The sequence below is a fragment of the Aquarana catesbeiana genome, linkage group LG07 (assembly GCF_042186555.1).
Source record: "Aquarana catesbeiana isolate 2022-GZ linkage group LG07, ASM4218655v1, whole genome shotgun sequence".
NCBI lineage: Eukaryota > Metazoa > Chordata > Amphibia > Anura > Ranidae > Aquarana > Aquarana catesbeiana.
The window spans coordinates 286,442,584-286,456,894 of record NC_133330.1 but is presented as its reverse complement, the minus strand read 5'-3'; the positions used below and the strand labels follow the sequence as shown (position 1 = coordinate 286,456,894).

The 14,311-nt window shown below is 42.5% G+C and overlaps 1 protein-coding gene across 3 annotated transcripts in view; it reads left to right on the top strand.

Moving 5' to 3' along the window:
- The first annotated feature begins 12,363 nt into the window (after nt 1-12,363).
- Nucleotides 12,364-14,311, top strand: part of SERPINC1 (serpin family C member 1) — a 33,276-nt gene continuing 31,328 nt past the window's right edge. The window contains exon 1 of one of the 3 annotated variants that reach the window (XM_073593426.1): nt 12,364-12,520. Coding sequence is in view for 1 of the 3 variants with exons in the window: in XM_073593425.1 (XP_073449526.1) it covers nt 13,582-13,585 (4 nt within the window). In the remaining 2 variants the exon portion in view is untranslated. Of the gene's footprint in view, nt 12,521-13,438; nt 13,586-14,311 lie in introns of those variants that run through there. The other 2 variants (XM_073593427.1, XM_073593425.1) reach the window with 2 other exon arrangements.

Here is a 14,311-nt window from a genome sequence, read left to right as displayed (position 1 = left end):
GGTAACTCAGTGCCATCCATGAAATATAAATCCTAAGGCTGCATTTACACCTCAGCATTTTAAATCGCTGGCAGATTTGCAGCAATTCTACCCGCTATTTCAAAGCGCCGAAGTGTGGATGACAAATCACAGAATGCGCATTTGAGATGCTATTCATTTGAATGGCACCTAAAACCTGGGTGCAATCTGCATCGCGTGAAGCTTGTCGCCCAAAAAAAGTGCAGGAACTACTTTTGGATGACATGCTTCATACAATGCAGGTTGCTGCGATTTATCGTTTAATAATCCTTGCAGAACTGCACCGCAATTTTAGGTGCCATTCAAATGAATGGCATCCCAAATGTGAGATTTATCATTCACACCTCAGGGCTTTGAAATCGTGGGCAGAATCGCAGGGAATCTGCCCGCTATTTGTCATTAAAAGTATAAGCTGTCAGCTTGGCAGCCCAAATCTTGTGTTTGTAGGGATATTCTGTAGTACTCTTTATCTGTTGACTCTGTGCCTTCAGGACTTTGTGCAGCTGACTTTTGGGTCAAAATTGTATTCAAAATCGGTAAAGCCGATTGTGTCTGTTCTTCATTCATTGCCATCACTGACTTTTTCTCTGTAAACCTCTTAAAAGCATTGATAGTAAAGCAAGAAGCACTCCGCACTTCACAGACTGCAGGCTATACCCTAATCGATCCGCATTCTGCTCTTTCAGCTGGATTCAGTTTATGATTATTATTATTAATAATTTCTTTGTTCTTTTGGCTCATACCAGTCTCTCAGAGACATTCTGCAGCTATTAATCACCTTTTTGGGTGGAGTTAAATTGTTTTTGTTTTGTTTTTTGTTTTCTTTTTTTTGTTTTTGTTTTTTTTTTAACTTTTTAACTTTTTGATGCATTTTGCTTGAAAAAAGAGCTTGTGATATTCACCAATCTTATTGATTGTTCTGTGACTGTGCCCTGCAGAGGTTTAATAAAACTATATAAAAAAAAGTGTCTGATTTGATTGGATTGTGATTTAATATATTTCAAAGCTTTAACCACTTAATGACCACGCCATAGCCGAATGACAACTACAGTGCGGCTTGATAACTCTGGGAGGCATCCTTCCAGAATCGTGCCCCCTGGGGCATGCACACTGGAGTATCCATGGATCTGGATCACGGTAAATGGCCGCTGACAGCGGCCGTTTACCACGTGATCGCTCCTTCAAATGACGGAGCGATCACTTGTAAACAAACTGGCGTCAAGTCAGGTTCCTCTCTGTACCGATCGGTACAGTGAGCGGAGCGGGGAGAGATCGGGTGCAGCAGCGCTGTAGGCTGGATATGTAGTGCCCACGGTGCTGCTCTGTTACAATTCGGGGACCCATCCATCCATGCTAAGCCATCCCATTTATAATCAGCAATACTGATCCATGCTCAGACATCCTCATCCATGCTCAGCCATCCATCCCTACTCAGCAATACTCATCCATCCATAGCCATCCATCCATACTCAGCAATACTCCTCCACCCATCCATGCTCAGCCATCCATCAATACTCATCCATCCTCAGCCATACCATTTACCCCCAGCCATACTCATCCATCCATGCTCAACCATCCCATCTATACTCAGCTGTATACAGCCATACTCAGTCATCTCATCCATATTTGGCCATCCACTGCTCATCCATCCCCATTCATGCAAATCCATGCCACATCAGTTCTCATCCATGCCACTACAGTGCCTCACAAAAGTGTAATAGGTAGTCAAATTAGATTTGAAATTTATGCCCCTAGAACACCTGATGGTGCTCCCTGCATTTTGGGCCTCTCTATGTGGCCAGGCTGTGGAAAAGTCTCCCACATGTGGTATTGTTATACTCGGGAGGAGTAGGAGAATCGATTTTGGGGTGTAATTTTTGGTATGTACATGCTATGTGTGTAGAAAAAAAAAATGCGTTTTCACTATCTTTCCACATTTTCCAAAAACTTGTAGAAAAAAATGACATGTTCAAAAGACTCATTATGCCTCATAGATTATGTTGGGGTGTTTTCTTTCCAAAATGGGGTCATTTGTGTGGCGTTTCCATTCCTGCTACTAGGGTTGTCCCGATACCGATGCTAGTATCGGTATCGGCACCGATACCGAGCATTTGCCCAAGTACTTGTACTCGGGCAAATGCTCCCGATGCTTCCCCCGATACCTGGAAGTCAGCTGTGATCGGCACGTGGGGGAGTTACAAGATTCTCCCCCAGTGGCTTTCAGCTGCTTTAGTGACATACAGCGGTGATCGGTCACCGCTGACTGTCACTGCATCCTCCTCCATGCCCCCTCCGTTCCTCTATCCCCCTCCGCTGTCCCCCTCCATTCCGCTCTCCTTTTCTGTCCCCCTCCGCTGTCCCCTCCGTTCCTCTCTCCTTTTCTGTCCCCCTCCGCTGTCCCCTCCGTTCTGCTGTGCCTCTCCGCTGTCCCCTCCGTTCTGCTGTGCCTCTCCGCTGTCCCCTCCGTTCTGCTGTGCCTCTCTGCTGTCCCCTCCGTTCTGCTGTGCCTCTCTGCTGTCCCCTCCGTTCTGCTGTGCCTCTCTGCTGTCCCCTCCGTTCTGCTGTGCCTCTCTGCTGTCCCCTCCGTTCTGCTGTGCCTCTCTGCTGTCCCCTCCGTTCTGCTGTGCCTCTCTGCTGTCCCCTCCGTTCTGCTGTGCCTCTCTGCTGTCCCCTCCGTTCTGCTGTGCCTCTCCGCTGTCCCCCCCCCGTTCTGCTGTGCCTCTCCGCTGTCCCCTCCATTCCCCTCTCCTTCTCTGCTCCGCTGTCCCCCCCGTTCTGCTGTGCCTCTCCGCTGTCCCCTCCATTCCCCTCTCCTTCTCTGTCCCCCTCCGTTCTCCCCCTCCGTTCTGCCGTCCTCCTCCTCCTTCCTTTGTGAATGGACAGAGTCAGCTGACTCTGTCTATTCACATAACTGAAACATTGTAATCTCCTGTGATTACGATGTCTCAGTTTATGAATGGAGAGGAGCCGCTGTCTTCTCTCCATTCATTTTCAGTGCAGCTGAGGCTGCAGAGAAAGGGACTGGGGAATCTCTTTCCTCTGTCTCTTTCTCTCTCTCAACGGAGAGATATCAGAGGTCTGTTAAGACCCCTGATATCTCACCAAAGCCCCCCAACAGGGCTGTATAAAAAAAAAAAAACACATATTGCAATAAAGAATAAAAAAAAATTATTGTAAAAAATAAAAATTGTAAATTAAAAAAAAAAAAACCACACATACACCATTCACCCCCCCCCCCCCCCCAAAAAAAAAACACACAAAAAAAACACTGTCACGTGACATAAAAAAAAAGTATCGGTACTTGTACTCGGTCCTAAAAAAGTGGTATCGGGACAACCCTACCTGCTACTAATTTTGTGGAAAGTCAGTCTCATGTCACAGTTCATACACCATGGCAAGACTGAGCACAGAAACAAGACACAAGGTAGCTATACTGCATCAGCAAGGTCTCTCCCAGGCAAAGATTTCAAAGATTGGTGTTTTAAGATGCGCGGTTCAAGCTCTTTTGAAGACGCACAAAGAAACGGGCAATGTTGAGGACTGTAGATGCAGTGGTTGGCCAAGGAAACAATGCAGCAGATGAAAGGCACATCCTGCATACTTCCCTTCCACATTGGAAGATGCCCCGTAGTGCCATCAGCACAGAACTGGCAGATACCAGTGGGACCCAGATACACCCATCTACTGTCTGGCCAGAAGTGGTCTTCATGGAAGAATTGCAGCCAAAAAGCCATACCTCCAATGTGGAAACAAGTCTGAGCAATTCAACTATGCATGAAAACATAGGAACTGGGATGCAGAAAAATGGCAGCAGAGCTGCATTTCTGCAAACTGAGTTTGAGATTTTGCCAAGATCAATGGTGCCCTCACTGCCGAGAAATACAGGCAGATTTCATCATGCCATACCATCAAGGTGGTGTGTGTTTGGCCCCAAATTTATTCTGCAGCAGGAAAATGACCCCAAATGTACAGCCAATGTCATTAAGAACTATCTTCAGCATAAAGAACAAGGGGTCCTAGAAGTGATGGTCCCCCCCCCCCCCCCACAGAGCCCTGAGCTCAACATTGAGTCTGTCTGGTATTACATGAAGAGATGGGAGGATTTGAGGCAGCCTACATCCACAGAAGATCTGGGGTTAGTTCTCTGAGATGTTTGGAACAACCTACTTGTTGAGTGCCTTCAAAAACTGTGTGTAAGTGTACCTAGAAGAATGGTTACTGTTTTGAAGGCAAAGGGTGGTCACACCAAATATTGAGTTCATTTGGATTTCTGTTCATTTACTTTACATTTTGTTAATTGATGATAAAAAATGAACTTTTAACACTTCCCTTTTCTGAAAGCATTCTGAACTTGCAGAGTTTCTTCACACCGGCCTAAAACTCTTGCACAGTAGTGTAGTTCTTGGGGTGCCAATAGAAATGGAGCTCCTAGCAGTTGCCAATGCAAGACTTTTTACAAGGTGAATAATTACGGGGAATAATAAATGCTGATTCTTGTTACTGGAACAAGATGAAAACAAAAAATAATGCAGGGAAAAGCTCTAATAATGAGAGGGGGAGGTTTGGAGGTAAATGTATTTTAAATTTAATAGTATTCTGTATAAATATTTTGTAACTATTAAAAAAAAAAAAAAAATGTTGACCCTCCTTATGCATGGTATTTCTTAATTTTTTAATCACCATAGCAAAAACCGTTACACCTTTAACAATTGCTACATCACAGCATGCATTCAAACAAAACAGTAATTATGTTACTTATACACTACCAGTCATATTTTTTTAAGATTAGAAACATTTCTTTACACATAACATTTAAACATACCCATCTGTTCCAAAAGCCATACAGATTTTTCCGTATTTATTATCATTTAATTATATTGGACACTTCATATAGTATAAACGGGTAGCTATATTATAATTTGCCCTGGAATGTCCATTATATTATTCCAGCATAATTTTTTTTTTTACACTTTGACAAACATTCCCCATGATCCTGTGTTGGGGGGACCTTTTGGGCAGTAGGCAAAGTTGGATCATGAGCTGGCAGGAATGTGTTCCCCCCCCCCCCCCCCCCCCCCTTTCAAATCTCCACTCCCGCCTTGATTCTATATTTGCAGTATAACAGAAGTCAAGATGTAATAGCTGTATAAGAAGAGCTGTGTCAAGCAACAATAGCTTTGCAGTAAATGCTTGGCAGTGGCTCTCAGTGCCAGTTCACACTGATGTGTTGCGGAATTCACAGCGAATTCTGTGCAGTTTCCGCACTGCATCAAAATCGCACCTCGTTATTGCGAACTGCTGCAGATGTAAAGTCAACGACACCCTGAAATCGGTTTGCAGAATCTATTCTGATTCTGGTGCAGCAAAAAAGAAAAGGGTCCTGCACTACTTTGGGGTGAATGCGGTGCAATTTGAGCCATACATAATGATGGCTCAAATCGCACTGCTCCAGATTCGCATGTGATTTGAACAGGAATGTGGTTTGATACCTGTTCAAATCGCATGCGGTTCCTGCACTGCATCCAGTGTGAACCGGGACTAAAGCCTAAACATATTTTACCTTAGCCGCTTGCTGACCGGCTCACACTGATATACGTCGGCAGAAGGGCACATACAGGCAGATTGAGGTACCCGTACGTTACCCTCTAAGAAGCAGTTTGCGGGCGCGCGCGGCGCGCCTGCCTCGACTACCGTGAATGTGATTGCGGGTACCGCGGACTCTGTGGGGATACCCGCGATCGTCTCACAGAGAGGAAGAACGGGGAAATGCTTGTAAACAAGCATTTGCCTGTTCTGCCTAGTGACAGGACACTGATCACAGCTCCCTGTGATCGGGAGTGATGATCAGTGTCGTGTCATACGTAGCCCCTCCCCCCACAGTTAGAATCACTCCCTAGGACACACTTAACCCCTATAGCACCACCTAGTGGTTAACCCTTTCACTGCCAGTCACATTTACACAGTAATCAATGCATTTTTAATTGCACTGATCGCTGTATAAATGTGAATGATCCCAAAATCGCTCCTAAAGTGTCCGATCTGTCCACCATGTCGCAGTCACAATAAAAATCGGTGATTGCCGCCATTACTAGTAAAAAAAAATGAACAAAAATGCCATAAAACTATCCCCTATTTTGTAGGCGCCAGTGTTAATTTTAGTCTTAGGACTAAAATGGCATTTTAGTTTTAGTCCCATTTTAGTCTTCTGCAATTGTTTAGTTCTAGTCATACTTAGTCAACTAAATCTCCAGTACATTTTAGTCAACTAAAATGCCCTACGTTTTAGTCAACTAAAATCTCCAGTACATTTCAGTAATTGCAATTTAGTTTTAGTCAGTCTTTTGACTAAAAGGGCATTTTAGTTTTACTCTCATTTGAGTCTTTTGACTAAAATGGCTTTTAGTTTTAGTTGTATTTTAGTCATCTCAATTGTTTTAGTCGTACTTTTGCGCAAACCAATCAAACGCTTATAGCATTTTTTTTTTTTTTAACCAAAAATATATAGAAGAATGCGTATCAGCCTAAACTGAGGGAAAGATTTTTTTTTTAATATATTTTTTGAGGATATTTATTATAGCAAAAAGTAAAAAATAATGCGTTTTTTTTTTTTTTTCAAAATTGTCGCTTTTTTTTTTTGTTTATAGTGCAAAAAATAAAAACTGCAGAGGTGATCAAATACCACCAAAAGAAAGCTCTATTTGTGGGGAAAAAAGGAAGTTAATTTTGTTTGGGAGCCACGTCGCACGACCGTGCAATTGTCAGTTAAAATGGCGTAGTGCCAAATCCCAGAAAGTGCTCTGGTCTTTGGGAAGCTAACTGGTCCGAGGCTTAAGTGGTTAAAGTGGATGTAAACCATCACATATACCCAGTGAAGTGAACAGCCTCAGATGATCCACAGAGATGAAACCATTCTCCCTACATAAGTTTTACATGTATATATGCTGTCTTCATCTTTATATACTGTTTGGAAAGTTCAGATTGTGTTAGATTTTCCCTTCCTGGTTAGCACTGCAGTAAAGTCTGGGCATAGAGCCAAGACAGCTGATTGGAGGAAAGGCACACATCCCCTCTCCTCATAGGTAGAGACTTTCAAAGCTGATCGTTGAATAGTTCAGGGCTCTGCTAATCTATTTATAGCATCCTCCACAACACAACTCAGCTGCTTTTATCATATGTGATGGGGAACCTTTAAGAAGTTATCAGGCTGATGACAAAAGAACAGAGCAGGAGACAGCTATGGTGCTTTGAAGAGAGATAAGTAAAAGCTGCAGATATATGCCTAGCTCAAATTTCATGAATCTGGTTTACATCCACTTTAAAGCAGTATCTGCATTAGGATAAAAAAAATTCAAGCTCCCTCTGCTGTCATTCAAAACCTGTAATGAGGGAACGAGGGGTTGGCCCAAGCCACGCTGTCTGTGACTATGGATGCAGGCAGCGTGGTTCGGGATGAAGCCCGCAGGTCTTTCACAATAGTAAGGTGCTTCCTATGGTGTCACACCGAGAAAAGGAGCCAGGAGCGCTGGTGGAGAGCGGAAGATGAGTATTGGGGCTGCTTTGTGCATTTCTATTGCACAGAGCGGGTAAGTATAACATGTTGTTTATAAAAATAGTTATACTTTAAAATCACTTTAAATGTCTAGTCACAAAGACTGCGCAACAAGCACTGAACAAAGCAATGCTGTTAACAAGGAGCATCCAGAGTAACTTTGCAGTAGCTTTAGAAGTGCCTTTTGAAAGCAGCCCATAGATTAATTTTTTTTTTTGTTCAGCCAGGGGATTGCACAAACCTTTGAATTCTGATAACGGGGAGACTTACACTGATCATCACTGCCGGACATAATTGGTAGTCCTGATATAGTGGCAAAAATCTGACAGGGCAGTTGTACAGAAGTCGATCCGTAGATTGACTTCTATAAAAACCATCTTGCCCATACGTGGATCAAAATGTATCTGCTTAATGCTGAACCTACCGAATTTTGATCCATGTATTGCTAGCTTAAGGTGCATGCTTGTGGCTGGGAGACAATCTGAATGTTCACCTCTATTACTGACTTTTTTTTTCAAAGGGTAATGTAAATTTAGAAACAAATATTTAAAACACCACCAGGCAGATTGGGAAAAAAAAACACCTGCAGGTATGTTGTTTATGGTTCATTGTAGTGCATTAAGTAGCCCATTATAATAAAAAATGCTGCCTTAACATAAGGTGCATGCATTGAATGAACCACATTAGATCACCACCCTGTTGTAAATGGGCCCTAAGTATATTTTTAAAAATAACCCAAGGACATACCTGAATTTGACTTGGTATCTGCCCTTGCCCTTTTCTATACACTATAGCAAAGCTCATCACCCTAAACTGATTTTATTGGGTTGATCTCTATTCGAGTGTGTGTAGTATATTCACACACCCTTTATGAAATGCATGAGCACATTACTTTTTTTTTCTGCCACTAAAAAGATTAACTCCCCCTCTAAGGACTATTTTCCTCCAAATTTAAGACCTGATCTAAAGGGGTTGTAAACCCTCGTTTTTGTTTTTTTTTGTTTTGTTTTTTAAATAACAAACATGTCATACTTGCCTCCACTGTGCAGTTCGCTTTGCACAGAGTGGCCCCGATCCACCTGTTCTGTGGTCCCCCGGCGGCTCTATAAGTTCCTCCCTGCATCGGTAAACCCCCTAGGAGAAGCGCTTTCCCTGGGGGTTACCATGCGGGCGCGCTACCGAGTCCAGCATTTGCGTCCATAGACACAGAATGCCGGACTCAGCACCCGCTGCTGTCAATCTAATCCAATGACGCAGGAGCCAATGGCTGCACTGCTATCAATCTATCCAATCAAGAGCCAAGACAACGGGCAGAGAGGTAGAACATGTCTCCGCCGAGGGAACGAACGGGCTCGGGTGAGTAAAACTGGGGGGCTGGTCAGTGTCATGGGATGCATTAAAGTGAAAAAACATGAGGGTTTTACAACCTCTTTAATTTTGTTTGGGTTGTCTCTACCTACAGTATGCGTGCTATTTTCCATAATGGCAAATCTGGTGAGTAGTTCATTAGCCTAAACGCCAAAAGTGGTAGCATAATAAGAAAGTATACAACTTCATGTCAAGACAAACTATGATTGGTTATTAATGTACAGGTTCACTTTAAGAAGGGAAAGGTCAATAATGTACAGCACAGGTTGGTACCTCACACAGCCTGGTTAGGTCAGAGGCTAACATCTGCTATTGGTGATACTTTATCCCCTGCAAAATGCTATAACTATTCCTACCAGTCTCAGGGGACAGTCCATTGAATTAGAATAGTCTGATTTTTATAGTATCCTGTTTACCAGCTTACGTCTGTTACTGAGTAACTAAACTTTGCTGTTCTGCTATTTACACTGTCAGTGTCCGATGGGACATGATAATCCTGTTTAGGCAAATGTTTAGCTATGTTTTTCTCTGCACACTACGTATGCAGTATCAGCATACGGGTTCAATGTTCTATATAATCCTGAGTGGCTGTGTTCAGAATTATCTATCACTAAAGCTGGCCATAGAGCGATTATGGTTGCAGGAAAGAAAATCGCCTGATTCCCCCATCAACACTGTGTTGATGGGGGAATCTCTTCCGCTGAGCCATTGTGTCCTCCAGTTGGGGGAAGTCGTCCCCTTCAGGAGAACACGGTGCTTACTGCTAGTAATAATCACATGTAAAATCCAATAGGCTGGTTGTACCCAAGTTAGATCGATCAGTCAACTCAAGTACATTTAGCCTGCCCATACATGGTTCGAATCTCAGCCAGTTTCTGCTGAACCAGCAGAGAATCGAACAGTCTATGGCTGGCTTTAGAGTGCATGGAATAACCAAAAAGGTGTGATGTTTGGGATGTTGTCACTGTTAGATGATTGGATAGCATTTGTGGTACAAGTAACTGAACATCAGGCTACTCAAAAATGTATAATTTTTTTATTTATATCCCACATTTGATTAGCTTTTTCTGTATCACTAGTTTAAATATTTTTTTAATGACTTGATGTTTTCATGTTTGGGGAGTTGTTTGCTTCATTCATAAATACACTAATAATGCCGTGCCATATAAAAAAAAAAATACCCTTTTTTAAAAAAAACATAACTGAAACCTAATTTTAGTGCCTTTATAAAAGGGAAACGTGCACTACAGCTACATTGGTCCCCTAGGCAAAAACACATTTTTTGTAAATCGCGTAATAAAAACCTTGGCTGTGTTGGCTTATGCAAAAAAGAACACCAGTTTAACCGTGTAACAATAGTCCCTCCATCCCATTCAGTTTTTCATTGACCAAAAACTGGCAGCTTTATGGCTAGTGGATATTTCTGTGCTGGCTACTACCGTATTTTTCTGTGTATAAGATGCTACTTTTTCCTAAAATAGACTGAAAATCGAGCAGCGTCTTATACACGGTCAGTCAGCCTGGGAGAGAGCCGCGCGGGTGCGTAGCTGATCAAACGGCTTCCTCCAATCACGAGCCGTATGTTAGTGACGTCAGCTGGAGGTGGAGAGTGCGCAGATGCATCAGGGAGCGGAGCGTTTTGAGCCTAAGATGTCAGAGAATAAAAAAAGTAAGCGATTGTCTTATTTTGCAAAATTCAAACTGAGTGTAGTTAGCTATGCAAAAGAGCATGGGAATAGAGCTGCAGAGAGACAGTTTGGACCTCCCCCCACTGAGAGTATGATCAGACAGTGGAGAAAACAGGAAGAGCAACTCCTTAAGATGCCAAAAAAGAAGGCTTTAAGGGGAAAACAGGCAAAATGGCCAAATTTGGAGCAGAGGCTTAAGACTTGGATTTTGGAGCAGCGCCAGAGTGGCTTATGTGTTTCAACCAAACGTAGAGTCAGGCAAGAATGTTTACAAGTGAAATGAACATTGTTGATTTTACAGAAAAGGCAAAATGGTGCTTGAATTTCATGAGGAGAGAAGGGATGGCCATGAGAACACAGCTCAGAAAATGCCACCAGTTTATGAGGATAAAGTCCAACAATCACTCCTATGTCACACAACTTAGGAAAAAATATGATTTTGAACCAAGTCAGATTGTAAACATGGATGAGGTCCCTCTCAATTTTGATGTGCCTTCCAACAGAACTGTTAATGTGAAAGGAATCAAAACAAGTGGCCACGAAAAGACACACTATACTGCTGTGCTTTCATGCTGTGCAGATGGTACTAAACTGCCTCCTATGCTTATTTTTAAGAGGAAAACCTATCCTAAAGAGACCATACCACCTGGCATTATTGCGCAAGTTCAAGAGAAGGGATGGCTGAATGAAGACATTATGGCCATTTGGTTTGCAAAGGTTTGGTCTAGAAGACCTGGAGGGCTCTTAAAGAAGCCAGCTCTGCTTGTCTTTGATCAATTCCAAGCACATTTAACAGAAGACTAAAAGGGTTGCATCAGATTTGTGAACACACCTAGCAGTTAATCCTGGTGGACTTACATGAAAGCTACTAGATGTTTCAATCAACAAGCTATTTAAAGTCCTGATGAGAGAAGAACGGAGTAGATGGATGCAAAAAGCAGGTGATAACTTGTCACTGCCAGGAAGAGTGGAAAAACCAACCATTACTGAGGTCTGCAATTGGGTCCTAAACTCATGGTATGGCGTCAAACGAGGTGATTGTGAAGTCCTTCAAGAAATGTGGAATCAGCAATGAAATGGACGGAACTGAGGATGATCTCAGTCTCACAGACAGTCACTCAGAAGACAGCAGTGATACAAAAGAAGTTGAAGAAATTCTGTCTGGAACTAGTGATGAAGAAGAGACCATTGATGCAACAGAGGCTGAATAAAATTATATGCTGCATAATATACTGGTATATAAACGTTACCTGCGGTAATTGCTAAATAAAACTGTGTTCTGTTTTACCTGTTTAAAATATTGATTTCTTAATTTTGGGTTGGAAAAGTGGTGGGCGTCTTATACACGGAAAAATATGGTATACATGCGAACACTCTAGCACTATCTTTCTCAGCTTGGGGGTGGAGGCACGCCTTGACATTTTTGCATTGGCTGCCAGAAGACCTTCACTCAGTGCTGGTGATGACCATGATTTAGAATTTTGTCTGTACCCCTTAAAATTCACATAAAATGCATTGATGATCCAGACATGCTTTTTTATGTAGAAATCTTTGAAAACATGTTTCAGCAGCTGGATCATACCTATATGTCTGAATGTCTTTGACCAGCTTCAGTCAATTAAGTACTGTAGTGTGTGGTAAAGAGACTGTGGTATACATTTTAGGAAGGTATTTGTGTCTTCATTAGTGTGTTGACTGCCAGTAACCTGATAGTTAAAAGTAAGACCCACCTATTGCAAACAAAGCAACTCTTTGATTACAGTTTCAACTGCCTGGTCATCCACCTTTCACCCTGTGTCCTTGTTCTTCTTGATCCTGTGGGGGTGAGACATTCAGTACTACCTGTTTAGTCTCATGTTTTACAAAGAAAAGCATTGAAGAACAGAGCTTCACGCAGGTAAGCAGATGATACTAGAGAACAGTAGATTTACTCTTAAGGTTATAGAGGGGAATGTTCATCCAGAAGAATAGCAATCCTTTAGGTTCAACTAACACATCAGGAGACATACTTATTTTTAATAAAGTGAGTTATTTTCATCTAGGTCCAATGAAATGTAAAAATTACATGTAGCATGACTAAATTGAAGATACTTATTCTTGTGTGAGCTTATTGAATCGAGCATAAAATGCCCTTTTGACCGTCATTCTTATTTAGCATATAGTTTCAGTGACCTACAACATTCTTTGACCTTTCCTTACCTTTTATAAGGTACATATCATGGGAGCAATATGGGGCTGCAATTAGTTGCCAGACATTTAGACTCAATGACTTTAATGCTTAGTGTACTAAAGCCAGTGGATCAGTAAAATAGATCCAGGAAGCAGAGTGCAGATAGGGAAAGGTCAAGATAAGTCAGACGTCCTTAGCAGAATACTAGTTCTGGTTTAACGATTTAGAATATTGAAACAAGAATTAATATGACAGCCAGGCAGATCTTTGGAAGGTGAGGTCAGCAATGACGGCCATTATTTTCTCTTGGACTAATGACTGGATGAAATTGTGCCAGTTTTCAAGGACAAAGAAATGCTTCTTGTGGTCATCCGTGGAGTAAAGCTATGGACAAATTAAAAAAATGATGTACATTAAGGGGCACATTAAGTAGTTCAAGTACAATGGGTTACTCTGCTGCCTTTAGGAGTTTGGACACTGACAAACAAAGATGCAAGAACAGCCTAGTTATAACCCCTCCCAATCCCATGTCCTAGTGGAACAGACAACTTCTTTCCTCCTGAGAGAAGAAAAATATTTTATTTTTGTGTTGGTATTCTTTTTCTTCTAGCAACATCTCCATATGCTGCAGAGCCAGAGGGGGCTCATTATGTAGCTTGCCGGGTTAGCTGATCCCAAGAATTGCCATGGAAGCCATACGAAGATTCCACTGAGAGGAGGAAGCGGGCCAGTTTGAGTCTTTGAGCACTGGATTCTGTTGAAGGCTCCTTCGTAGACACTTGTTTGTAATGTGTGAGTTGGCTACAAAGGGTTTTACAGGTCCAGGGCCACAGTGCGTCTATCTGATGGAATCCTGTCCCTGAGGACGCTTTGGACTCTAGGGAACGTGCCAACCAGAGGGATGATGACTTGTTGAAGCAGTATGTTGTGCCTCTTTCCCCTATGTGGGAATAATAGGGCCTCTCAGGACCTCAGCTGTGGCGAGTTTGGCCCATGTGTGTGGGGAACTTTGATGCTTATATTGCTCCAGTTCTTTTAACACAAACTTGTGGGGTTCTGGCTGCAACACTGTTGGTCATACCTGCCAGTGGTAGAAAGGGAAGCTGCATATTTCAATTTGAAGCTCTAGCTGACCCTCCGCTGTGGCTGCATGAGCTCTATGGCCCTACTACTCCTGCTCAAGTTTCACCCAGTCTCCATTGTGTGTGCCCTTTTCACATACATTTACAGATCTTAATGCCACAATCCGCTGGATGTTTGACTGGGCTCCCTGCTTCCTTATAGTGACTTGGTCACAGATGGCAAAAAAATCCTTTCTGCTTGAGTGTTGGTTTGCGAATACCCCTTGTGGCTGGTTCCTCACTTGAATGCCTAGATTGAAAAGCTGGAATTTCAGTCTCTGCCTCCACCCTGCTTTGTTGTCAAACTAGACAGCATCCCCGCAAATTTTTTGAAACCAGTGTTAATTTTGTCAACTAAAATGACTAAAACATTTTAGTCGACTAAATGAATACTATT